At 39.4% G+C, this 27,763-nt stretch overlaps 1 protein-coding gene across 5 annotated transcripts; it reads right to left on the bottom strand.

Moving 5' to 3' along the window:
* Window positions 1–50: 50 nt before the first annotated feature.
* Dat (Sodium-dependent dopamine transporter) lies at window positions 51–27,667 on the bottom strand. Of its 5 annotated transcripts, XM_077412314.1 has the most exons (13): window positions 26,881–27,666; window positions 20,000–20,179; window positions 12,264–12,398; window positions 9,640–9,949; window positions 9,103–9,241; window positions 8,732–8,866; window positions 7,138–7,241; window positions 6,823–7,060; window positions 6,461–6,589; window positions 5,801–6,001; window positions 5,131–5,298; window positions 4,674–4,826; window positions 51–287 (listed from the first exon to the last, which is right to left on the bottom strand). In XM_077412314.1, the coding sequence occupies exons 2-13, from the start codon at window positions 20,166–20,168 to the stop codon at window positions 267–269; spliced, it is 1,902 nt and encodes a 633-aa protein (XP_077268440.1). In that variant the 5' UTR covers window positions 20,169–20,179; window positions 26,881–27,666; the 3' UTR covers window positions 51–266. The 5 variants fall into 5 exon arrangements, with proteins under 5 accessions (XP_077268440.1, XP_077268437.1, XP_077268438.1 ...); XM_077412311.1 differs by having other exon boundaries at window positions 51–4,826; window positions 26,881–27,667; XM_077412312.1 differs by lacking the exon at window positions 26,881–27,666 and adding an exon at window positions 26,588–26,823 and having other exon boundaries at window positions 51–4,826.
* Window positions 27,668–27,763: the final 96 nt, after the last annotated feature.

Genomic DNA, 27,763 nt, shown 5'->3' with positions numbered 1-27,763 from the left:
CCGTGGTGGTATATGTGATATTTAAATGAGCTACGCTGTTTCTGTAGAGAACGAAATTTTTTATTCGACGAAATCATCCTTACATGGCGTAACGCTACGTCGCGCTGCGGATCAACGCTAATCGGGAACGTACTCCAAAGCCGGGGCTGTAACAGTCTTCGACACAGGGTGCGACATACGTAGCGGGATACGGGGCGCACGCGTTCAAGATCAATTTTGCATCGCTCGGTTTTCGAAACAAACTGCGTAAAATTTTTTCCGGCAACCTACAGTCGAGTAGAGGCGTTCTGCAAAGAAGACATACACAGGTGAGATCGCACGCGCCGAGACGTCGCGCGCGACTTCTTCCATCAGACCGACCCACTTCTCTCTCTCCACGCATCGTCTCGCCACTACTGGCGAAAATCCTCGTCTCCTCGTATAATAAACCTAGTTTTGTAAACACAGTAACTAATATATTTCTAACTCTAATATATTTTTCATTTTATCGTATATAATGCCCTAGAGACTCACAATCAGTCATGGCTGTCGTCTTTGTGGACGAGCGAGCAGGTCACTATTATCTCATCGTCACCGACAATAATGACCGTCTCGCCCACATGGTCCAGTTTATAGCAAGTGTAAAGAAAAAAAAATACCTCGTACTTAATTATCACTTACAAGTAACAATGAAACAAGTAATGATGTTAATACAATGCGCCTGAATGCGGTACAACGGTTAATACAGTGTCGATTGTAACATAGTGTTGATAATCATCGGTGCGCGCTAATTAGAGAAGCGTAACGTTAGAGGACACGGTGCAATATCCGTAATCCAAAGCGGTGCAAAACTTTTCCTGCGTGCGGTTATAAAACCTCGACGGATGCCCGGCCAATATGGCTCTTGGGCGGGCATGATCGCCGCGACTTGAAAGGGCTAGGGGAGAGAAAGAGAGAAAGAGAGCAAAAAAGGGCTTTAGGATTAGATTAGCCGACGATTTTTTTTTTAACTTGTTTCGCAAGCTTTCTAGTTTTCTCGCCTCGGAGGCGAAGTCATTTAAATCGTTTAATCGAATTAACAAGGCCCGAGCTGCTACCTATGGCTGCGGTGGCAACTCGGATGCGATGTGTATAAAATATATATTATATATTTATACTTTTATATATATATATATATATATGTATATACATACACATGTGAGTTTTATAAATACGTATACATCTCTGTATCTAAACAACGATCGTTAAATAAACTATATATATATATATATATATATATTGTGTGACGCGACGCGTCCCTGCGTGCGGGGGATGAAGGGAGGTAGAACGGGAAGAAGAGATGGGAGGAACGCAGGTCGTGGCGGTCGCCTCATTGCACGACCGCAAGATTCTAACGACTCTCTATCACGACGATTTCGAAATGCTTAATTCCTATTTCCGGCCGCCTTTCGCCGGCCGGTTCGCGGAGCTATAACAATGCGAGACACGTAATTAATATATCTACAAGTGTGATATACCGGCATCCCCTGCTAGTCGTGGCGTAGCGGGGGTGCGTGACGCAGGTATCCGCTTGGACCATCCGTAAGATACGCAAATTTTTGCTATTGTCTCGCGCCTGTTGTAATTTATTGCCGTATAAAAGAAGTTTTTTTGTCAAGAAGCAAGTTCACTCGCTTAAATCGTGAAGATTGACGCGCTCCTTGACTTGACAATGAAAAAAGTGAACTTCGGAGAAAGTTTAGTAAGCTAAGTAGTAAACTAAAAAAAAAAATCAATAAACTAAATGGTTTGTTAAAATTAGTTTGCTAAACCGAATTAGTTTATTATGATAGTAAACTAAAAAAAGATCGACGGTAAATCTATGACTAACTCTTTGGAGGAACACTGATACTATCATCATATCTCCACATGAAAAATATCTAAGAAGGCCATTTATCCACGCATATATGGCGTTACGATATACGAAGCATCTATGAAACTATCTATGCGTGGATAAATGGCCTTCTTAGATATTTTTCACGCGGAAGTGTTAGTATCAATGTCTCGCCCCTTTTTTAATTATTCAAATCATTTAAATTAATTCAGATATTGAAACAACTTGTTAAAAGAATGGTCTCTCAGAGTCATCCGCAAATATTCATCTTTGGGGGACGTTTACGTATCTGATTGTAAGAACATCGGATATCCGTCGGATATCTACGTAATATCCCAGACAGCACACAATATCTTATGGATGTCCATATTATGTTCAGAATGCCTATGGACGTTATATGAATATTTATAGGATATTGGTGCTATCGGGGATCGATCGATTCTACTGGCCTGACTAATACTAGATAAATGACGAACAGTCCTATCGCAATGAAGGCATTGCATCGTTGAACGAAGGGGAGATTACGCGGCCGCGCGATATTATGAGAATTAGGAAACGATTTATCGTCCCCGTTACCGCGCGATAAGTGTGGAAGTTGATATAGACAAATAGAGTTACGACCATGCTGGCACACGTCAGGATTTGAATACTCGTTAAGTGTTTTATGATCTCTATGAAACTACTGGAGATTGCGACTGATTCTCGCGTCGCCGACGCTCCTCTGCGATGCTCGCACGACGCGTTTATTCGCGACACATATTTGACCTTTTGCGATTCTCACGAGTTGAATTCAGTCTAATGTTGCGGTAACCGTATTATATAATTCTTCAAGAGTATTACTCTATATAAATTCCTCCAAATAACAAAAACTTTGTGATTTATGTTAGATCAGCCGATTAGATTAAATTGAGAATAAGATCTTTGATCTTCGCTCATTTGCGAAATATGGTTTGAATCGTAAAGGGTTAATTCTTTGCAGTTTCTATAAACAAAAGCTCTTATTAGAAAAAAAAACACTTAGCACGATAATCTACGTATCTTAAATAATCGAAGTAGCAAGTAACTGCTAAACTAGCAACTACATTCAGAGGATACACGTTTTTAGAATTTGTATTAAATACTTTAAAAATAACACACGGAAATGAAATATTATATAAATATATTGAGAACAATTGAATCGGAATTGATTGAGATGTAAACGAAATATTTGACACTGGATCATCAAAATTATTTTGAATTGCAAAGCATCGATAATTAAGCGCATATAAAGTAATTATAGCTGTTTAATTTTCGAAGTTAATCCGATTTCAGATAATATCCGTGTAATATTCGACGCGAATAAACAGGTCGTGCGGAGCCAATTTAAACAAATAATATAAAATAACAGACTATCAAGATAGATTGAACTCATAGTTCAATTTTCATGGAATCTCCATTAAAAAAATCATTCTCGGATCTTTAATGGATAAGGAGGTAATCTAGATGACTAGAAGAGATTACATGAGTGAACTCAATGACCGAGTACTGTATCTATATAAAAAAACGCATCGTTTCACGCTACGATGATGTTTGACACAGGACTGAGCGGGATATCGATGAAGCGTATTCACACCGGCAATAAGACCCAGTAAATTGCTTAACATTTTACCGGCGATTATAATTTGCGTATAGTCCACACAGCATTTATTGTCCAGGCTTACGGAGGCCTGGAGGCCTGGTCAAACAAAAATATAATTCGTCTAATCCACCGTCTAAAATACCGACGCCGATTAATCGCGATTAACTCACAATTCCTTCCCACTTTCTATTTTATAGACAACAACGTGGCCCAGCAAGGGAATCGTCAATCACACGCGCGTAATCGGAATCGCGTAATCTTCTCCTATAAGATATCTTAACATTATAATATCTGTTCTATAACTTCTTTATGCGAAGTGAACATTTTATGTGATTACATAATTCGCATCGGTCTGAAATAAACAATATTATTAAACAACAAAGTTCGTTTCGAACGCGATACCGCGAAACAATTCGGGGAATCTCTTACATTGCACAGAAGGGAAATTTATTGAAGGGAACTTTCTCGGTTAGTTGCCTCAAAGCGGGTCTATTAACTGCCACGCTCCAGGAAAATACCGAGTTGATTTATTACAAAGGTTGGAAACACTACACTAAATTAGACCTTTGCGCGTAAATTATTCTCTTAGGTTTAAAGCTGTCATCCAAAGTAGGTAGGATTGTATAGCTCCTGTTTGTGACAATAGCTCGCTTGTGACAAACATTGTCCGTTAGAAGAAGCGTGAACATCAATTGCTTATTCGCCAAGACGATCTCACCAACCTCATGCGATTCGTCGTGCTCCGTGACGCGCGTTATTATATTTACAGGATGGAGATTATCGCTGGGGGGGGGGGTCCGGTTAGGCCCGTCCGAGGGAAAGCATGATTGACGACGATGTTACGTCGCGACGGTATCCACTTTCTTTTCCAGGTTTTTTTTCCTATCACCCGTATCCGCGCGACAATTTGCGCGACGCACGAACGTCGAATCGCGGAATCGCGTCGTCAATCAAACCGGTCGTCCTAAGATTCAAGTGGGGAATGCGTTCGTGTGTTGTGTATCGATTCGTGATAAGAGACTGATTCTTGTCTTGTTCGATCGGTGGATTGTTACTCGTCGTCGTGGGACCTTGCTCGGCGATCGTGCTCTAGCAGAGATATACTTGGAACCGGGCACCGTGCAAAATCACAACCGCACTGTCCTAGACTGGCTCGGGGGGCGGATCGCTCTCCTTGACACCCTCTCTATTTTGAATCATTACCTCCGTCTGTTCCTTAGTTAACTCGTGATCCTTGGTAATTTCGAAGTCTTGCTCGGCCAGGAAACTTCGACGAATCGCGCCGTTCGCCACCGAGGACAGATCATTTCTCTGATGCTGCGTGTCTCGCCATGGTGTCGTCAGGATCTTCAACCTCTGCGTTAGTAAATTTACGCATATGTATACCGCATTATTTTCTCCCGGAAAACAATCAATTATCACAAATGCAATTTAAATAATTTGACAAGATTGTTTTATAATTACTTTATCCAGCATTTAATCAATCCTCAATCAATCTTTTCAGCAAATTTACCCACTATTAAACTCATGTACACAATGTACATTTAGAATGATTATTTTAGATTTAATTGCATTTCAGTTTTATATGTCTTTATCGATTTTTAAATTGGAGATAAATTTAAATAAAATAATCATATTAAAATTTAAATAAAATACTCACTTGAACAAAAGATCCGGGTGTGGTGCAGATTTTGTAGATTGCCATACCTGGGATCATGATGATAGAAGAGCACGCGATTAGCCAGCCTAATATATTTGCCCAAATCGGATAAACGTAGCCCTCGTATGATAAAGGTTCGTAACCCATTAAACCGTAGACGATAATAAACTAGAAGCAAATAAAAGATAAACGTACATATGATAAATACAATGACTATTATTATCAAGATGCTACATTAATTCAGTATTAGAGCAGCTGCTCATTAAGCAAGAAGATCCAGGTTCAATTTTTAAACTTGAATTTTGATTAAGAAAATATTCTACTATAATAAAAACAAAGTACACAACAACGAATAAGCTTTAAAAATATATAACGACGAATAAAGCTTGGTCTTTAGAGTGCAGTTTGGGTAAAAAGCTTGTAAGTCTTTCTCGTAAAAATTGCAACTGAAACGAAATCAAGAAAGTCGAAAAACCGACATAGAAAGATTTTTTCTTAAGATAAATTTATTATAATAATTATTAGTATTATTATATCTTTGTTAATATTATAAGAAATAAAAATATATTTTTAGTAAAAATTATTGGAAATGTACATTCTTTTTTAAACGATGATTCTTCAGGAGCTATCTTATATAATTTTTGGATACGTTGGCTACGTTGTGACGTACCATAAGGAAAAGTGGTGCTACGAATTTCCAGCATACTCGCCAGTAGATACCCGGTCTGAATCCGATCATGTCTTTGATGTCGGCGCAAAATCGGTCCGTTCCATAAATCCAGCTGACCGCGATTGTTTCCGCTAGAACGGCGAACAGCATCGAGTATCCGGCCGCGTATCGATCCAACAAGTGGAAAAAGTAAAACCCGCCCTATATTGAAAAACAATAAAATCTCCTGTTTATAATATGAGTCATTATGCACGTATTAAGAATCAAATATTATTTCGCATAAATGTGACATGTATGTACAACATTATAAAAATCTAAAATGTTATCTTAATAAGATCTAAGACTTCTGGGGCCCGATTCTCTAACGAGAAACGCGCAAACTCTCTGCTCTAACAGAAAGGCTGCAACGTGATTGGCTATCGCACAGTTTTAAGCCAATAAGCTTGCAGCTTTTCTGTTAAAGCAGAATTTACGCATACGTTTATTGTTAGAGAATCGAGCCCCTGAAGATTTCCGAAAATCGCCTAAAAAAAATTTCAAGCTTATTAAATAGTTTTATACGATACGTGCTTCTTACATTTGTCTTTATGTCGTCTGACAATTTTTATCGAGTCAAAAATATCGATGTTTGTCAACAATCTTAGCAATTAGAATATCTACCTGTGAGCAAGAAGCAAGTCCGACCAGAAAGTATAGAGTGAACAAGCACGCCACGAAGATCTCACGATGGTTGCCGATTATTGGAAACTCGTCGCTGAGTGCCGTTATAATTGCCTCTGAACCTCCGAACTATAAAATCACATTAATTCGTGTTTTAATTATTCGTAAGTTGCATAATAAGGCGTTCCATCGTTTAAATGAAAAGTACTTTCAGTATTTAATATCGTTATATTTAATAATGGCAGCTTTGCACGAAGAAACGTTTTGCAACTAAAAGAACTTTGTCGATAAAATTAAAAAAAATATAGAAAAATATTGTTAAAGTAATTCATATGCAAGTTCGTTTTAAAATGAAAACGCACTGAGCTGTCTAAACCGAGGGTGAGTAACATCATGAAGAAGATGAGCGCCCAGAACGTCGAGCCGGGCATCGTAGCGATGGCCGCCGGATAGACGATGAAAACCAGACCGGGTCCTTCCGTAGCGACGTCCTGGATGGACTTGCCGCTGGCACGCGCCATGTAACCGAGCACTGAGAATATGACGAATCCGGCGACGAAGGACGTTGCGCTGTTGATCAAGCTCGTCAGCAGGGCGTCTCTGCGAAGAACACGAGGGTGTCAGACGCAGATGCGAGATGCGCGCGGATGCGCGCGAAGATATTCCGGCATTCTTACTTGTAAACGTTGTTGTGATACTTGTTGTAGCTCGCGTAGGCCAGCAACACTCCGAATCCCGGTCCTAGAGAGAAAAATACCTGCGTCGCCGCGTCCACCCATACCTGAAAGAAGACAGAAAGAACATCCTCTCGTAGAAGCGATAAAACATGTTCCTATACCTTTTTAGGGAAATAAATAACGAACAAATCCATAAAAATTTATCAATTATGATATAGCAATATGTTAATTTCAAGAGAAATTTTTTTTCAATCCCTTTTTTTATTTTATAGTATATATTTCAAAATTCCGTAAGGGAAAAATAGTAATCATAAATTATTTATTTTACTCTCTTGTTTCTTCGGTTTAATTAATGAATACTGAATATCCCATTATAATATCTTCATGCGTTAGTAATAACCAGATCTTGTAAAATGCTACCATATAGCATTTCAGGAATTCACGCCCGTAATATAAAAATATTATTTCATTGTTTTAAGTATCTATAAGCTGTTAATAATTTTCATAAGTCGTTGCGGCAAGTACGTAAATTACATATTTGCTATAACGTACGACATAGGTATATGTACATGTATATCTTCCTATAAAAGAAATAAACATTACGGTGCATTTGCGAAAAAAAAATCGGGTGCCAGAGAAGAGTGAGCAGTCCGAAGCGGGGGGGAAAGGGGGAGCATCGGCCAATACATCAGAGAGAGAGCTTGATTCTTCTCGTATATCCACGGATTAGAGGTGATCAACAAATCCACTTTCTCATTGGTATAAAACCCACTTTAGCGACGACGATAAGCGGCTAAGTCGCCGTCGCCGTCGACGTCGCCGGTGGAATGCAGTCCACGCGCGAAGCACGAGAGGGTCGGCGAGCGTTCTACTAACGTTCTAGCGCGTGCTCCACCGTACTCTAATGTTCATTATGACAGCTACACAGAGTTTCCATTTTCACCGTCGTCAGTTAACCCTGCACGTTTCTCCTTCCCCATTTTTCCCATACCTCGGCCTTTCCCATTGCCCGACCTCTCCCTCGCCTCTCCTACCGCTCCCGAACCCGCTCGCGATCCTGTAAACGCATTAACTCCCAAAGTTTTCCTCTTTTGTCACTGCCGCGGGGATACGTCGTGGCTCATGGCAATCCAGGTCAACGGCAATAAAACAATCGCGAACGCGGCCGGTACTTTCCTTTCGTATAATTTTATTTTTTAAAAATCCCCCCGTGTATTTTTTGTGAGTGAAAATCTTTTCAATGTCTTGTTATGGAAGAGTGATGTTTTCTTTATTGTAGTACGCCTAAATAGCTTCAGTATTTTATATTATTTTATATTTACGTTATTTTTTATCATTAATCACACGAGAGTTATATAATTTAACGGAATTATAAATTATTTTAAATCATTATTAATTATCAACGTATTAATTTTGTTAATCAATTTTGGCTATTAATTTTATTTCAGTTTATTACAAATTGCTTGGATTTTAACAAAATATATTTATACAGTGATTGAACGCAATAAATGGGTTGAAAATTCGCCTCTTAAAAATCACGCCAAATGCTTCAAGCATTGCATACGCATGCGGTAAACCAAAACGTTACACGTACCTCTGCTTTTGTGATAACATTGAAATTTGGACTGAGATAATAACGGATTCCCTCGCTACTGCCTGGCAGAGTGACACCCCTTATCAGCAAAATCAGCAGGACTGCATAAGGGAAAAGAGCGGTAAACCAGACTACCTGCAATACAAAAGAATCGCTCACTCTGCGTTATTAATTACATCCTCGCGATCTAAAATACTCTACACATATATCGTAGAGAGCGCGCTTGATTGAGCTCTGAGTTTTATAAATATTAAATATTTTATACAACAGCGCTTCATTGCGAATCTTGAACCTTCGCGAAAAAAATACCTCGCGGAGATTCACTCGCCCGTCTCTAAGATCTCAAACGTCTGACGAAGCATTCAACTTACCTTGCCGGAAGTCGAGATGCCTTTCCACAGGGAAAAATAGCAGACTAGATAGACCACGAGCAAGCATAGCGCGATGTCCCACTTAATGGCACCAAGATCGTGTAAGCCCTCGCTTTGGTGCAGCTCCAGAATAGCGCGACTTAGGGGAAAGAAGTTTTGTCATTCACGGAGATATCGCGTGTGTGAACAATTCGCGTGAGAGAAAGCAATGTATTTTAATTTTTTTAACAATATATTTTAATTTTTATACTATGTTATTGTTTTGTTGGAATAAATTCGAATTTAGAAGGTGGTGAAACATTTATGAAATATATAAAATCAACATTCTCGACACTCATTCTTCAAACGTCATTTGAAATTGTTGTGGAATATTTTAAATTATACATAAATTCCTTTCGCGTTAAACATAAATTAATATTTCGTTAAGAACCATAAGATTTTCTAAAATTCCGAATTATTTGTCAAATATAAATATTAAACGTTCGCGTCAAAGACGATTTTGTTGTTCACAGGCGAAGCGTCGAACGCGTCACTCACTTGAAGTATTCATGCGCAGCGCTCGTATGGTTATCCATTGTACTCTGAGCAGCGATATCCGATCCTAGATCGACCAGGAGTCGGGTGGTGTTTCCAAAATTCTCATTCATCTCGCCGGTCATATCCTCAAGCGCGTACGAGACGTTCGGGTCGAACTCGCGGCACAGCGGCGTGTTCCAGTTGTTGTCGCAGGAGGTCCACGGCAGCATCGTGGTGAACGAGGCGAAAAAATAGCGTAGCGACCAGGCGATGATAACGTTATAGTAGAAATCAACGTAAAACGCGATTAGGACGACCGCGTATCCGATACCTGATCAACAAGAATTCGAGTTTTCATGCCGAACGATTTCATCGCACGGTGACAAAACTATATCTTCTCAGAAAGAGCATTTGGTAGTTTCTAAGGCCTACGTAAAATGATAGATAGTCGGTGATTGTACCAAAAAACGATTTAAATAATAAACTCGTTTATTATTTAAATAAAATAATATCGTGTAAGTATTCAATATATGACGAAGGATTTATATTTTTGTTACAAAAATTTTGCGTTGAATTTTTGCTGCCCGAAAATTCTCTAATATATTTTTTTTTTATTTATTGCAGCTTTTTCTCATTGGCAATTCGTGTGCGTTATAAATTGATCTCAGAAGTACAAGGATCAAGATCACTATGTAAGGACCGGTTTCTATTGGTAAACTAACTAATAGTTTAAATAATATGTCTGTCTTTGTTTAATTTACAGGAAAAACAAAGACATATATATATATATATATATATATATACATATATATAATTATTTAACTATTAGTTAGTTAGTACTAACAGGTAGGAACAACCGGCCCTAAATAAATTAGCGCAAAAGTGCGAAAAAAATCGGGAGAACGCGGCAGAAATGCTAGAAACGCACCGTCCTTCCTACGACGATATTGTTTCTTGCGCGCCTACGTCGAGTCCGCGCGTCTTCTATGCAAATAACACTGTGACCTTCTCTACTGCAGTATGCGAGATATCGCGCATATCACAATACGTACGTATGTATAAGGTACGTTTATCACACGACGCAGAATTGCGGGTGACGGAGGATCTCGATCGATCATACGGCGATCAGCGGTCGAGCGGATGGATGGGCGGGCGGGTGAACGGGGTGAAATTGTGGCTGTGGAAATGAAGTTGGAAATCGGCGGAAATGGAGGCTCTTTGCGCGGAGAGCACCGGTCGCACATCTCTCGCATCTCACTGCGATTCTCTCGGATTTATACGCGTCGCACAAAGTAACCGTGGTCGAGAAAGATCTGCGAGGTAGCGAAGGTATAAGCACACACGCGCATACGCGCGCGCGCATATATATATATATATATATATATATATATATATATATATAAATAAAATTTTGATACATATATGTAATGAGATAAACACACACACATATATACGTATACCACTCTATTCCGCGGTCAGACAGGCGGATTCAGCCTCGCACGCATCAAAATCGGATGATCGTCTTCACGATTTTAGGTTCCAGTAACTGGAAAATATAGCGAGATCGAATAGAAAGGCGAGACCGGCTTGGAATAGCAATATCCCACCCTGTCCGAGAATCGGGGAGGAGAGAAAGCGAGGTAGAATATAATGAGAGTAATGAGAGGGCCGTTCCGGCTCTTAAGCTCCTGAAAAGATTTTCCCGGGCGGTTCGCGCGCGGATTTCTGCGCGCGCGAGCGACACACACACACACACACACACACACACACACACACATATATATATATATATATATATATATATATATAACCTGTTATTGCCTCGAGATGTATCTTTCATGAATCTCGCGGCGCACGACCAGCACGTGCGTGAGCGGATTCAATGGTCGGCGCCGTTACGCGCCACCTCGCGCGCGAGAAGCTATAAACTTTTAAGTGTAATCATGTACGCTTGTGTGCGTGCGCGTATGACTAGAATAATAACCAAGAGATAAAGAAACCGAAAGAAGAGCGACAGGTTCTACTGACCATCCTTAAGTTGAACGGTAGTATTCCGCGAGTTTTTGTCACTAGAATTGATGCTAAATAGAAAAAAAAGATTAAGCCAAACTATGTAGATCTTTATAAATCAATTCCTGGTCACATTTATATCATTATGACGCCGGATACATTTCAAATTTAGCACTTGAGAATGTCCGTATGATTAAATAAGTAATGCATGCAGATTTATAATGCATCATTGATGCAACACTTTTCATTGTCATTATAGTTTGATTTGCTCCTGAAAGTTTGAGATACGTTAATTATTTATTTTTTTTGTTTCAGATTTACGTGCAGTATATTTACGTCAAACAATTATAGCACTCATTATATGATTCGTGTAAAATGTGTTTGTAAATCATAAATAAGATGTTACGATATTTTAGAATTATAGATAATAATGCAGAGATCGTACAGATGTAAAGATAATGGCTCGATTAAAAAAAAATTTACCACTCCTTCCTCATTTACCGACATAAATACACACGCTGACCGTAATATTCAAGGAATCGCATTCAGTTTAATTTATATCTCTGTCATTATATCGGAAAGATATGTAAAAAATTAAGAAACTCGTTGCGTTTATAACATATGATTACACCTACCTTTGAAAAGCGGTACCAGTCGACCCCAGCAGGTGATAGCACCCTTCCTGTTGAATTGACCGAGAGCGAGCTCCATGTAAAACAGAGGAATCCCGCCGACCACTAACATCACGCAGTAGGGAACCAGAAATGCACCTGCGAAGAAAAGCACACAAACGAGTCTATTTAAAAAAGACACATACTCAATTTAACAAAAATTAAAACTACCAAATTATTAAAATGACGTTTTGTTTTATTTGTAAACGATTTGTTTTATCAAATTTGTAACGGTGCATTTTCTAAGATTTTTCGCGACTTTTGTTGCAATATGTAAATGATTAAATTGATCTATTTATTTTCCCTCTTCATCCTTCTTTCCAAAGATACATGTATATTATATTTAAGTAGAAAGAGGTATGCGTTAATTATATCAGTAGTTCTCGTGATAAAATATGGAGCAGTTAATCATCAAATCGAAAGATAAATGAATAGGAATATCTGAAGTACTGAGTTTGAAACAAATACATGATATATCTTTCAATTCCTTTTCCTGTGCCAAATCAATTGCACCAATGCCCTAAAACTCTCTCTTTTAACCTACCACACTAATTTCATGTTCATTTCACATTTTTATTATAACGATTATTAGAACGATATTATCACAATTCATTAAATGCTGATTCTCAGCCATCATTAGCATCTTCAATCAACGTTGAATCGTAATAATACGATTCTATTCCGATCGCCATAGTTCAAATTCTTGATGTAACTCGATCAAACGAGATTCGATTATTTTTCCGTTCATCGGACGTCTATCTAGAAGGAAGAGTCTTGTGAAAAATTCTTGAATCTTAAGACAAGAGGAGCCATTGTGTGATGGGGCAAAACGGTTATTGTGCGATCCAGAAAGCGGGAGTGAGTGGAAAGAGAGAGGCGCTGCTTCCGGAAAAGTGTCGTCCGTACAAAAAGGAAGCGAAGTTAAAAGGCGAACAAATTAGAGGGCGAAAAGTAGCGCGTGTAGCCGCTAAGAAACTGTAAAAGAATCAAATAAGTTTACTTTAAGATACGCGCGCCTTCTTCTCTGCAGTTCAAATAATTTAGTTTTACGGGCTCCATTAAAAGATCATGACCCGAAATTCTGAAATTTGTTAGCATAATTAAAAATTGTTTCACTGCTCGTTGAAAATTACATTAATGTTGTTCAATAATGCGTACAATATTTCTTAATTAAACGGTGTTAAATATATAATTAATTTTGGCAACAATAGTATATTATTTTTTACATAAAGCTAATATTGTTACTATTTTTCATACAATGACGATAATAATAAAAATGAGAATGCTTGTATTGCTCCCAGAGAGCAAAAATAATGAGAGTCATACTATTCCCTCTTGGGACGATTAATTCGCTTGTCCTAATATCGCCCTATCTTGTGAAACTTTGGGCAATCGGAATAAAAAAATTTTTTCAGGAATCATTTTTTTGAAAAAGCGCTGGTTCACCGTTCCTGTCAGCTTGACGATCGACTCAGTCGCGTCATCGTATTAATGTCACCTTGCCGCATTTCCGAAAGTTGACTATCGAATTACGTGCCTAAAAGCACCTCGCTACCGGTGCTCTAAATAACGCACAATGCAGTTATGGAACTAACCCGCTGGTATAAGTGCGTCATATATCGCATTTTTTTCACCCGTTTCCCCTCTGAGCGGCGTGTGTTATCTTTCCGCCTATGTGTACACTGATTCCTTCCTTCATATAATACGAAATAAATTTACAAAACAGCGTTTTTTCAAAAAGGATGGAGTGATTTGATTAAACTCATTAAGCGATATTCGCGATCAATATGTCGTATATAAACGAGTTATAATAATTTAAATCATATTTATATGTGCGCATTATTTATTATGATCAGAATATACTATAGAAAAGTATATTAACGTACAATCGTTCTTTATCAATTTTGATAAATTTTTAAAATATAAGCCCTGTATGTGTAGATTGTATGTAGGTCCATAAAAAAATTGATTAAGAAACTTAGAAAAATATATCTAGAGACGAAAAGAGAAAACTTGAAACAATATTTGTTATTATTAAATAACTAATTATAATAAATAATCGAATTGTCGATTAATATTTATGACTTCTTTATAGACAGTAATAATTTATATTGTTATTATGCAATCCTTTATTGTAACTCGGTAAAAATTTTGTTAAATATATATTCACTATATTGCTCGCATCGGATAAATAAATATAGCAATGCAGACGCAATCAAAAAGAGAAGAGAGAGAGAGAGGGAGACTATATACTTATATATTTCCTTGATCTTCCTTCTTAGCTCCAACGGAACTTCCGTTCCGTACCCATGGAGATGTAATCGCATTAAGAAGGATATTGTCGATCGACCTTGATTAATTTCTTCTCGTCCCTGCCTGAGTACAAATCGTCGATCGATCATACTAAAAGTTGTATTCTCTCAAAGTAGGCTATTTATTACCGGATGGCTTCATTACGCAAAAATTAATTGTGAGTTATAATTAAAATCGTGGTCCAATCTGGAGCCGTTCTTAATATGCTTAAATCAGATCGGAATCAACAAATCTGTCAGATTTTGTTAATTAATTTTTTTAAACAAAAAAAAGTATGAAATTCTTGCTAATGTTTATTAAATTATTGATAGAGTATTTTTGTTTTGCAAGGAGGCGAGTTCGCGTAACATCAAAGATTTGACAAAGATTAATTCCAAAATCTAGAGCAAATCCCTCTCTCTCTCTCTCTCTCTCTCTCTCTCTCTCTCTCTCTCTCTCTTTCTTTTGTCTTGACATGTCGCTAACGTCGAGAGCAAACGTCCGGCCCCGGACAACAGTTCCGCTCAATTTTCTCCTTTTGAACGTGAGCATGCACTCACGCAAAGGCTCAGTGCTTAAAGCTGCATTTTACGCCCGAACAAAGGCGAAAAGCTCGTTCGAATAAAACGTAATGCATTCTCGCGAGATAATCGCGCCAATTGTAGCCTGTCGATCGGAATACGCTTTTACCGAAAGGTACACGAGGGTCTAGGTCGAGCTGTTGGCGGGTTGGTGTCGTCCATTAACAAAATTCGACTCGCATTACTTTGAAAAGAGATCACGCGCTTCTTAAGTATAAACGTTTATAACCATCATAGCAATCTGTGAACCATTCCATACTTTATGGAATTATTCAAATCGTCCTACAAAAATCAACCAAATAAGTTCACACATAATAAGTTTTTTATAAGAAACTGCATTCGCGAATTTTATGCGAAAATTATTGTGTATAAACTTTCGCCTTAATATATATAATATACATGAATTAGACAATAATCTAAATTATCACTAGATATGTGTGTGATAAATACATCCTAGATATATGTAGAATAAAGTATCTTTGATTTATAATCTCTCTTCAACTTTTAACTCTAAAACTCTTCGAGATGACGTACCAATGCTAGATTACATGCTTGTTGCATGACGAATTAATTCAACTCACCTATTTGAATAACTGAATTAATTTAATTATAATATTCTGCGCTATATATGTAAGACAGTAGAAAAAAATCGCACGCGGCACGCGAGCTGCGTAAAAAGCTACATCACTAATATGTAACATAATGCAATCGATTTCCTTGTGGATGACATTGCGCAAGGCTACCATCAGATCATCGTCGATTGAGTAATCTGTATTGAGACGACAAATCGGTATAGAATTTCGATTAGCATTTACGAATAACATTAAAATACATTATTCAAATGCGCGAAAACATTGCACGTTTCTCAGTATCCAGAAGTGCTAATGCTTATATTGTTAGTCAAACGCAAAAACTGTATAATCCGACGTGAATTTTGCGGAATGGGAATTTTCGCGAAGTTGAAATTATAACGAAATAACCGGGCGGATTCGAGGAAGACGCGATAGACATCCGATTGAACAAACATGCGAGACGAGACTCGTAATCATGGTAAACACTCAAGGATAGGTGTCCTGCGTTTCTTCTTAATTAAGTATGACTTAATTAACAAGTTTTAAGAAGAATTAAGTATGAAGTCATTTATGTAGAAAAGTATAGGCGATTCTGCTGTAAGTACCGTGATCAGATAGAGTTATTTTTTTTACAAGATAAATATAGAAATATATTATGGTGTAACGTATTGCGAAAACTAATTGTGCTTTTTTTAGAAAATATTTTGTATGTGATGTGGTTTATGTTATTTGCGTTTATAATCTCTTCTGCAAATTTTTCCTTAATTTTATGAGTTATAACTATTTCAAAGTTAGTGTAAAAAATGTGATGTTCCTCTATTTTCCTAAATAAATAATTAAATATATGTATAATCCATATAATATAATAAAAAATATGTATTAAAAATACGAATGTTATAAATACTTAATATTTTAAATTAAAATATAAAGCTCTTCTCGAACCCAATCAAGCACCTCAGATTATTTCGTATCAAAATTGGGAGATGGATGTTTATATCAATTTAAATTCTCCCGAATGATTCGTACAATCTTTAATCGTGTCGTTTCATCAGAATTCGCTTTATTACCCCTACTTGCTTTCGTTTATCTAATGTCGCGAAAGAAAGCGCGTCGCGTTACGCATATAGGTCTTACGAATGAAAAGTAGTCAAAGTATCAAACGTAAATGGTAGGCAGAAGCCATCGGGGCTGGTACATATCTCGATACCGTACGAGCTGCACCGAATTATAATCACGAAACAACACGTTAATAACGCTTCCCGTAGGGCGATAACGACACAGCCGCCGTTCGGCGGGGTGCAGCGGCGTCGCGCACGTCCATGATCAAAGGCCCGCGTCCCGAATGGGAAATTATAATTAATTAAGGTAATTGGAAATTAGCGACCGATCTTGCCCATCCTAATGGCGCGGAGCCGCGCGCTCTACTCCGCTCTTAATTGAGTTAGCAGCCGCTTTTGAGGAGCCTCTGTATCACTGACAGCGGCCCTAATCGCATTCCTACTGGGGACCCCCGCTAGAACCGGTACTAATGGCGTCGTCGCTGTCGTCGTCGTCGTCGTCGTCGCCGTCACCGTCGCCGCAGCGGGGCTTAGCAAAAGTCAATAAGATTGCCGACCGTTTTCCGCGAGATCGATCCCCCGAGAGTGAGAAGCGGGAGAGATCTCACGTGGAGATGAGATCGGGACTCTCGTCGTGAGAAAAAGACAGCGTTGATAACCGCGGACGCTTATACGTCAATTCGGAACAAAGCAAATACAAATGTGTGTCCAACGCCACACGTGGCGTACGCGGACTTGTGCGGAGGGTGCTCAGAAGACACGAGTCTTTCCCCTCTTCTCTAATAGACCTCTCCTTTCTCGAAATTGTGAAATCGATATGCTCAGGATTATTTAGCGTTGAAAATGATGGAATCCTTTGTCGAAATTGAGCACCAAACGATATAAAAATTTTTACGTATTTTAAATCAATTTTAACTTAAAAAATTTGTGATTTCTGCGTTTGGTTATATATCCGCACTGGAAAATTCGTCTCTAAATGTTCCAGAAAATATCGTATTATGTGGACTGATTTTATTAATACAACTGGTGTAGAAAATCGCGAGAACGTCTTTTCACGATTTTCGTGGTTTTTTTAAATAATATGTCGTTTATTCATTACGATTTATTATTGTTCTTGATTCGGATACGGTCATCATTATTTCGTCAATACTATCTTTACACCTATTTAAAACATGATCATTCGCGTTCCAAGATCTCTTTGATTTTAGTCGACACGATGATTTTTTTCATAATAATAATTTACGATCCTAAAATGGGGTGTTATAAAGTTATTAGGCATAAATAGGAATATAAATAATACTGTAGTTTCTAAATTATCGTTCAATTAATTATATATTTTCACGGATCCACGCAATGATTCTATTGTCCCCGTACATTCCTTCCTTTTCCGTGATAAGTAAAGGCACAAATTAATTACAATACAAGAATGATAATTTGCTAATTACCGATGCAATAAATACGAGACGCTTGATAATGTACCCTGATAATGTATCCTCATTCATGTGCAGCTATTAACTGATAAATTGTTTTTTTTTTTTATCGTCTCAAGGCTGTTATGTAAATTCGATGCGTAAATGTTGGCGTATCCGAGGTGTCGAGGCGGAATGCTCTTAACATATTTATACAAAATCTGCATACCGCATCAGACAATGCAATTGATAGGTATACAAGTGATATCAATATAATAATAGAGTAATTATTGAATAATAGTGATGTTACGATTATAAAGCGAAATTTGTGCGCAATAATTGTTACGTGTGTATTTGCTAGCGTAACTGCTTTTTCTGTGTTTTTTTTCTTTTTTTTTCAAGTTTTTCCGATTTCTGCAGGTTTCCTATTAAATAAAGCTGATTTGTTTCAAGTAAAAGAGATTCGAACGGCGACCGCCGACAATTATAATAACTCTCGCACTTGTCCGCTCTCGTCCTCGTTGAAAAGTGAAGAAAAGGGTTAACAGCGCTATGAACGCTCCGCGCGATTTACGAAGTCGCGCGCCCTGTAAATTACTACCTCCCTGTAATTATAACTAATTTGGGCACCTGCCGAGGTGCCCCCGTCGTCAGGAATCTTTCGCCGAGCGAGGTCTAAATCCCGAGGTCATTTTCCGCGAGGTAAATGCCAATTAGCCGACCGGTTAGCGCGGCATTGCTCGCCGGTACATTACTCGACGACGCGTAACACCCAACCCGCCCTCGAGTTGAGTTAACTGCGAAATAAGGTCCGACGAGAGAGAGAGAAAGGAAAGAGAGAGAGAGAGAGAGAGAGAGAGAGAGAGAGAGAGAGAGATGTTAGGAGCGGCAGTTGACGAAGTTTCCCTCGCACACGAGTATCGAAGGAGCGCGTTGTTTTCCGAGCCGAAAAGGCCGCTATACGCAAAAGAACACGACAAAAAGAAAGGAGACGAAGAATGTCAAGGGTATACCTGTGAAGTTGAAGGAAGAAACGGTAAAATAGTTAAATCACTTGTGTGTATCTTCTTGCTCCATTAATTTTGAATTTAAATCTGACCGTCGAGAGCAACACTCAACCGTAACGACGATGTTTCCCGCGACGCAGATGATTCATGATGAAATTTGTTTTTGGCATTGACGCAAATATGTAAGACCCATAACTCCGGAGATTCGATGCTGGAAGAGCGACAATGACACCCCGGCGCGCGGCGGGCGCAATAATAATGTTTTAATCAGCGTTCTCGACGCAAATTAGTATCAATTAACTTAGTTAACGGATCAGAACCGATATTTTTCGTCTCGGTTTCAGATAAAGACGAGGAGAATCGAGAATCGTTCTTCCGAGATGAAACGCAGATCGACGCAGGTGAAACCGGTCATAATTCCGTCCGGAAATTTCCGTCCTCGTGTATTCTCGAGGCGCAAAAACGGGGCGTAAATAATGTACTCCCAGGGTCCCCGCGATCGATGATGCGAAAAATTACGAAGCTCAGAAGCGGGGGAGTCGTTTGCTTAGGCGTGTGTTATTCGTAACAAGCGCGAACGTGGGATGGGTCCTCTGTGGTAATAGGTGAAAGGGCGAATTATTGAAATCGTATTCCTGCCATTGCGCCCCCGTCGATGACAGGGAGGAGCACTCGACTCGTATGGCGAAATAATCGAAAATAAACCGCGTGCATGGGAAATCGCGCCGCGGTTTATTTTCGCGGCCGCGCTCGCTCGAGCCGCGATATACATTGCACTTACCACCACCGTTCTTGTAGCAAAGGTACGGGAATCGCCACACATTAGCGAGATCGACGGCGAACCCGATGACCGACAGCAAGAAATCGAGCTTCCCCGACCAGGTCTCCCTGCCGTCGCCGGCGTTGACGTCGACGCCCTTCGCGGCGTTCTTTACCACCGTCGACGACATTCTTCCGGTACCTGCAATGCAACGGCAATAAATATGTATATCTCAATAAATATTATATAGCTCGTAATTACTCTCTAAAGGTAACATTAGTTCTCACGTCTGCAAGTTTAATCGTCATTTAGATGAAGATTTTACGTAATGTATATTTTAGCATATGGAAAGCTGTTAATAATTTATCGTCCGGTTGACTCAAATAATCATTAAAATATACTGTTATAGAAATGTTATGCATTCCGCAATGTAGGTTGCATCTTGCATCATCAATAATTCATGCGGTTCAGGTGTCAAAACTTATGTTTGACCTCCTATTTGACTTTTGTTAAAGCCTGGATCTTTCGTCGTAACCGTATCTAATTAGAATCCGAAATTTTCTCTTATACTTACCTTCAAAATAATGTTTTTCGCACGCCGTCATTCGTATTCGATAAATTAGAAAAAAAGAAAAGAAAAATAGAAGAGAAAAAAATTAAAAATTTTCGATCCCGAGCTTAAAAAAGGGAAATGATCATACCAATGCCAGAAAAAATATGTTATTTATTTTGCTTAAGGGCACAATAAAAAGAAAATGCGAACGGTATATATATTATTTCTTCGAAAGATTTGAAGCAGGTTTTCCTTAAAGGCAAAAGTCTCCCGTGCAAACTGATCAATGTATATAATCACGTAATAATCTTATGCACTCGGCTCATGAACAAGTGCATAAATCTGCATGCCTACCGCGCGCGGAATTAGGCGCAAGGTCGCGGGTGTGCGAGGAGCGAAAGGAGTCGAGCGAAAGGAAGGCGCAGCGCGCGAACGGAGACGCGAAGAGGAGGGATGGAGGAGAATGGATGGTGATAACGCAATGGAAAGGAAATCGGCAATTTTCGATATGTGTGTGTGTGTGCGCGCGCGCGCGCATTTGTGGTTATTATATTATTTATTCGCGCACTGACACGAAACGTGTGTACGTATGTGCGAGCGAAAGAAAGGAGGGAGAGAGGAGCGCGTCGCGTGCGCGACGGGGCGCGGCGCGGGCGCGTGTAATTTGGCGACGACAAGTTATCGATAGCCCTTCAGGCGACAACGCTCGACGCCCCCAACGAGCCTCATTGTACCCCGTGACGGGTACCGGTCAAACAGCGTATATTTCAAAGGCGATCGCGGGCGATCCGGCCTCGAGGGGCCACTCGACGAGGGGTTTTCTGTCACGCGCACTGATCCACGCTTATCCACGCGGACCGACCCAGTTAATTGATATTCGGCGGTCGCGGAGACACCTACGGACGCGCGAAGATGGACGGCGACGAAAAATCACCCTCTCGCGCCTCCCCCCCTCCCCTTCCGCCCTCGCCGCCGCGATGATCGCTCAAGCGGGGAGCACACACTTGCATATAACGCATAATGCGTAAGCATATAAGAAAATAATTGATTGGTCCATAGGAAATAGACCAATCAGTTTTCTTATGCTTACGTATTATGCGTTAGGAAAAAGCTGCGTTTCCTGCTTCACCTTCACACTCGCTTCCGTCGCAGCATCGGAAACCAGTTCGCCGAGGAAGGATCCATAAATTAAAACGATAAACTGAATAATGAATTTAAAATCCGAACCAATGAAATTCATTCGTGTAAATTAAATGCGTTTGTAAGTAAAGCGGTTCAATGTTATTTTTTTTTAATTTATTATTCCATTTTTAGTGAATTTTTTTAAATTTGGAAATTTTGTTTGTTTCTTAATATAGTATTAAGTAATACTGGTAAATTCTGACAACAGTTTTCATGTAAAATTAATAATTTTATTCAAAAATTGCTCGATTGATCAATCTAAAAAAAATCTTTCGAGAAATTGATATCCTGCGAGATATTTTGATAAAAATATTTGGAAATTATGTAACAAAATTTAATTGCTCAATTTATTAATGTAGGTATCTATTCTACTATTTAATCAATTATACTTTTCTTATATATAAGGAAAAGTTAAATATATCACTAAAGTCTTCCTTCATTCCCCGAAGTAGGTATGGTATTTCAATCGATGTCATCATCGGTTCTTAACGAATATTCCAAAACTAGTTTTAACGAGGATATAATAGCTTATAGAATAGAAGGAAGCGACGGAGTAGGGGTAAAGGAGTAAAAACGATATTCCGTGGAAATCGAATTTACGTCAACATATTCCTGCACAGCAGGAGCGTCGCACCTATATGTATATACATATTCAGAAGCCGGTCTCTTCCCTCTTTGGTTATCTTCTCCCGAACCATTGTCCAAGAAAGTATAAATTAATTAGAGTAACCGCGATCGAATAGCAGAGATAGCGAACCGCAAACGGAGTAATATATGCCCGCAGATGCACACGCACAGGAGGACAAATAGAAGAACCGCAATGACGCGAAACGGTCGTCATCGAGACTGCACGTCTTTTTTACCTGCTTTTTTCTATCGCGTGTAAACTGGACACACCTCAATTCTTGCGTTAACGCAAGACGCCTCTCATTTTCTTCTTTGACTGATGCAGCGCGGCCTCCCTTATAGAGTAGCCAGATTTTTGGTTACAAAAGACTTTTATTTTATTAATAATAAATTTCGTTGAACTGTAGAAAAGAATTAGAACAGCTTAAGAGAAAATCTAATATAAAAGAACTGTCGGGGGGTTTCTATTATTTTTATATACTCCGTTTCTTTTTAAGCAATATTTTGTTGACTATTTTTTACACAAAGATATTCTTGTTTCTTCTGTTTTGTTAAGACATTAAATTATGACAATGTTTTAAGATTAATTTATACTCTTAGCTCGTGTGGCTGGGTTATCACTAAATATTTTTTGCGAATAACAATTAAATCAAAGAAACGTTGCGTAGCAGTCTTTCTCAGACGGAAACAATTATACGTGTGAAGAAATCAAACTCAATCTCGATAATTAAAACAATAAGTTATTTTAATCATTCGCAATGCGATGAATGTCCGCTTTACTATATGTCTCCAAGAACATAAAGCAAATATTAATAAAAAAATATATAGTAAAAACCAATTATCAATAAATTTATATTTATTTTTGATAAATAAATATATGATATATATATTTTTAAACACGTTACATAAAATCTTCACCTATTGTTATAGACATTATAAATTTCTGATGTACTATTCGCCTCTTGAGAGACAGCCAGACAGCCAGAGATTTTGAGATGACATTCGCATCTTTCTGAGGTGACGCGATTTAAAGATGAATATAGATACATTGTGTAATATTTAATTATTCGCGATTAAAAAACCCGTATATGCATATAAGTGCGCGTGAATACGCAGATAAACTTCAAGTTCCAATTGTTGACACAAAATGTATTATGCATGAAACAATACGCGTAGTTATTCCTGCATCGCAATAATCTCTAATGAATATTTAGAAAATTTAGAAAATGTTAACATCTTACGTCTTGCATAAATAAATATAAATATTTCTTTAATCAAATGTATTTTTACCCAAAATATCTGTCAAATATAATGCGTGTGGTGATAAAAAATTTGCTATAATTTTGGCAGTTGCTACTTCACTTGGATTTCGCGATGCAAATACAAAATCTCACGCGAGTGAGATTTGTTTAATCTGAAAATCCAGTTTAACGTGTAATTCTCCTAAATTGAAATAATCATAAAAAAATTGTCTATAATATATGATAACGTATATATATAAGAGAGCCACAAAATATAGCACAGCCACTGAATTTTTTCACGCTTAGTTGACCGATTTAAGGTGATATACGCGCAACCGAAGTGAATTGTGAAATAATCTATTTATACGTTAAACACGATTCTTATCCGATATTTCTACAGTCGTGTTTTCTCTTTCTTTCTGCATTTATGGGATATATTTCATAGAAGATATCTTGAATTTTATTTCAGAGAAAAATGGAAATGACAGTTTCTCTCTTCGTATATACCAGCTACGACATTTAGTTACGTCACGTTCTACGCGTCGAAAAAAAATTTCGTAACGAGAAAGGAAAAAAATGTTTAATGCTAACCGTCAGATTTCTCGCGTTCAATTTTTTTCGTTACGAGAATTCACGAGCCGTAGAAAAGTGTCGAATCGAAAGGCACGATATTCTTGTGCCTTTCAGATAAAACACGAACTCTGCGTGGCGGCGAAAGGATTCCCCGTATCTAAAGTCACGGTGTAAAAAAGAAAAGAAACGGAAGAAACCTACTCCCCGGACGACGGCCTTTCCTCGTCTTTCGGTCTCCTCTTCGGCGGAGGAATTCGCCGAGGGAAAACCCGAAATGCCCGCGATCGGTCGGCCGCGATTCGCGACGGCGAACTAACCGCTCGCGTGCCGCGTACCGGTCTCAAATAATAAAACGAAACGACGGCTACGCGAACGTGGTAGCCTGGCTGGCTGACGAATAATACATCGACCAGTGCAGGGGGAGAGGATCCGTCGGATTTGAAAGAAACTATACGACGAAATTCACAAGTGGAAGAGTTTCCTGGGGCGGGGTTTCCTGAGAATTACGAAACGTGACGCTAATTAGATTTCCTTTAACCGGCAATTGGATCCTCGAGATGGCACTCGATCGGCTTTGGACATCACCGTGACTTCGCGAATGACGAATGATCGTTTTTCATCTCGAGGAAAGCGTCTTCGCTGCGCGGTTGTTGATTTCCTTCAATATGCGTTTCGAGGAAGCGCGGGAAGCATTTTCCGTAAAGGTGTCAGGATGATAGCCGGTTGTTGAGATATGACTCGAGTGATCAAGACAAAGCGTCATTGACAGTTTGGATTATTATATTGACCTTTGAAATCTCTCTTTCCAACCACATTAGAATAATACGCAATCAATAACGCTTAATTATATGATCCTTCTGCGTATTGCAGTGTAATATAACACGCTTCGAAATATATTTTCTATTTTATTAATGTCAGCTGGTAGATGTGTTTTCCATGTTTCCCAAGAAATGTTGTTTCGAATTGAAACAGCGCATAAAAAAGTCTACAAAACTTATAAATATATAAATATTTAAATATGTAATGGATATATTTTGAAATGTAATTTATTTTATATGTGTATATGAGTTACTTAAAATATAAACGTACAATTTATGTAGCACATTCTAAGATTTCTGGTGATTCCGATTATTTATTAATCACAAACTCTGACAAATTTGGCGTTCATTTGTTCTTGAAATAAAACTCGTACATACAATTAATATTGGCTACGTTTACACCCTGAATTTAGGCCCGTTCTAGACTGGAGATGGATAATCAATGATTTTTATCCGTCTAGACTACTCACTAGGATGAGCCGCGAGTAGGATCATCCTCCAGTCTAGAACGGGCATTTAGGCCGCGGCCTATACCTCAAATTAGGCCTAAATTATTTAGGCCGCCTGCTGTAGCTTCAGGTCAGGCCGCGTATTTAAGTGACCTGACTTGAAATAGGCCGTTATCATTTGCGATGTAAACACGCGATCACGCGCGATGCGTCCTAAAAGCTTTATTTATTTGGTTGTTCGGATTCGCTGCAATTCAGGGCGATCCCAAATACGATCCCGTCAATTTTTAGGTTTCTTTCGGTGTAAACGAATGATGACTAGACCTAACTTCGGGTCACAATATAGGTCAGGCCGCGATCAGGTCGCTGGGTGTAAACGTAGCCACTGTAAACGAATGACTAGACCTAACTTCGGGTCACAATATAGGTCAGGCCGCGATCAGGTCGCTGGGTGTAAACGTAGCCATTGGTTGCAACTTTTCAATATCAAAAGTTTTGATTGTTTTTTAAATTTAACAAAATAAAATAGCTCGATAAACTTGTGAATAAAAGTTTACGTGAATCCTGAATATATAAAACTATCTACGATTTCACATTTTTATTACGTAAAACTATATATAGACAGTTCTGTTTTATTATTTAATTATATGACACTTTTTACTTTTCAAAAAGTATTTTTCGTCAAATCGTTCGATCATCGACTTATAAATTCTGATTTATAAGTCGAGAATTACAGACTACAAAATTATAATAAAGAAATCAAGAAGTTGACACTAAGGAATTAAAAATGATTGTCAAAATTGTCACACAGATGGCAATATGACATAAAATTTTTTTATTTAAGCGCGTAATTCATATTGATTCACGAATAAAGTGAAAATTTTCGAAAATAATTGATTTACACGAAACACTTCCGACACGAAGAGGAAATGACATGTCCGTAAACAAAACGTGAAATCGTAAATAAAAGTATTCAACGTATCAACGTTTTGTCCTAAAATTTTTTCACGGCTCTAATAAAATCTAGAATCGCGCTACAAAATTATATGATAAACATGAAAGGCATCAGTGACGACGAATCGAGGAAACATTAGAATCGCGCATTTTCAAATTGTACACACGACGCGACGCTGTTCGAAAGTTCGATCACTCTTTGAGATACTCACAACAATATTGCAGCCATATATATTCGTTCTTTTTTTTTCCTTTAATCGAGAAGAATAAAATTCATTTCTAAAAGATAAAAAAAAAAAAACAATAAAGAATTAAAATCGCCGAAGGCTGCAAAATTGCAAACCCGTCGTCATCGACGAACGTCGGGGGAACGACGGGCCCGTTCCTCGGCCTCGAGTCCACTCGCGAGCGGGAGCGGGGAAAGTTTCCCGCGACGAGATCGAGTATCGAGCAATTAGCGTCGCGACGCGCGAGAGAGATATACCGCGGGGACGCGCGTACTTACCGAGCGTCGCGCCGAAGACGACTAACGAGCGGCGGCGGCGGCGGCGGCGGCGTCGCCGTGAATGTTACAGCTCGACGAGACCCCGCGACACTGACCGCGCGGCTCCTCGGTCCACGGTAGGACTCCCACGACGAAGACTCGCCACAGGGTCAGAAGTAGCTCGAAACTGGTATCCGTCAGACCCATGCCCGATCTAAGCGCGTCGTCGTCGTCCTTCCTTCCTTTGCCTCTTCCTCCTTGCCGCCGCGCGTCCCTTCTTCGCCGCGACACCCCTCGGCGTTTATCCGCGCCGAATTCTAAGTTACGCCGAAGGAGGATCTTCCTTCTTCCCGCGCGCGCGACGTTTACGCGCGGGAGGAGGCGAAGCGAGAAAGCGATCTCGCGCGCGCTCGTACCCCACTCGCGGCGCTCTACTCACTCTCGCGCGAATTCTCGCGCATTTCGGCCGACGGGAAGGTGACGAAAGGGGGGGAGGAGGCAAGATCGCGAAAGGGCGCGTTTAGGAGGCGAATCGCGAGACGCGCTGCGAACACGCGGCGCGCATCCCCCGCCGCGAGTTCACTTCCGGCGGAAGAGCGCGCGCCGTGTGCTTGGCGAGGAATATTTCGCGTCTCCGTTTCTCCCGCGAGATGAAAATCGAGACGGGCAACAAGTTGGAGCTTAAGAATAAGAGGAAAGAAAGAAGGGAGGTGAGAGACACGGGGATGTAAAACGGGGAGGATGCGGTAGTATTTCTTCCGGCACAAATAGGGGAACCTCGTCGCAAAGGGTCGAAAGAGCGAGTGGCAAATTTTAGCGCCCGTCGGGTGCGTATATACGCGCCGCGGTCACGCGGTTGGTCGCGACCGCGGCCAATCACTGCCTGCGCGCGCGCGCGCGCATG

Source organism: Temnothorax americanus, unplaced genomic scaffold, assembly GCF_048541705.1.
Source record: "Temnothorax americanus isolate GAGA-0224 unplaced genomic scaffold, ASM4854170v1 Scaffold3, whole genome shotgun sequence".
NCBI lineage: Eukaryota > Metazoa > Arthropoda > Insecta > Hymenoptera > Formicidae > Temnothorax > Temnothorax americanus.
The sequence above is the reverse complement of the archived record's forward strand: the minus strand, read 5'-3'. Positions and strand labels throughout refer to the sequence as shown.

What these genes read in the sequence shown, in the direction of transcription:
- Dat (XM_077412311.1), bottom strand. Translation starts at nt 20,168, where the DNA reads ATGTCGTCGACGGTGGTAAAGAACGCCGCGAAGGGCGTCGACGTCAAC. An exon ending in GCATCTCGACTTCCGGCAAG is followed by an intron (nt 8,867 to 9,102) that starts GTAAGTTGAATG and finishes TTTGTATTGCAG; the next exon opens with GTAGTCTGGTTTACCGCTCT. An exon ending in ATGTTATCACAAAAGCAGAG is followed by an intron (nt 7,242 to 8,731) that starts GTACGTGTAACG and finishes GTCTTCTTTCAG; the next exon opens with GTATGGGTGGACGCGGCGAC.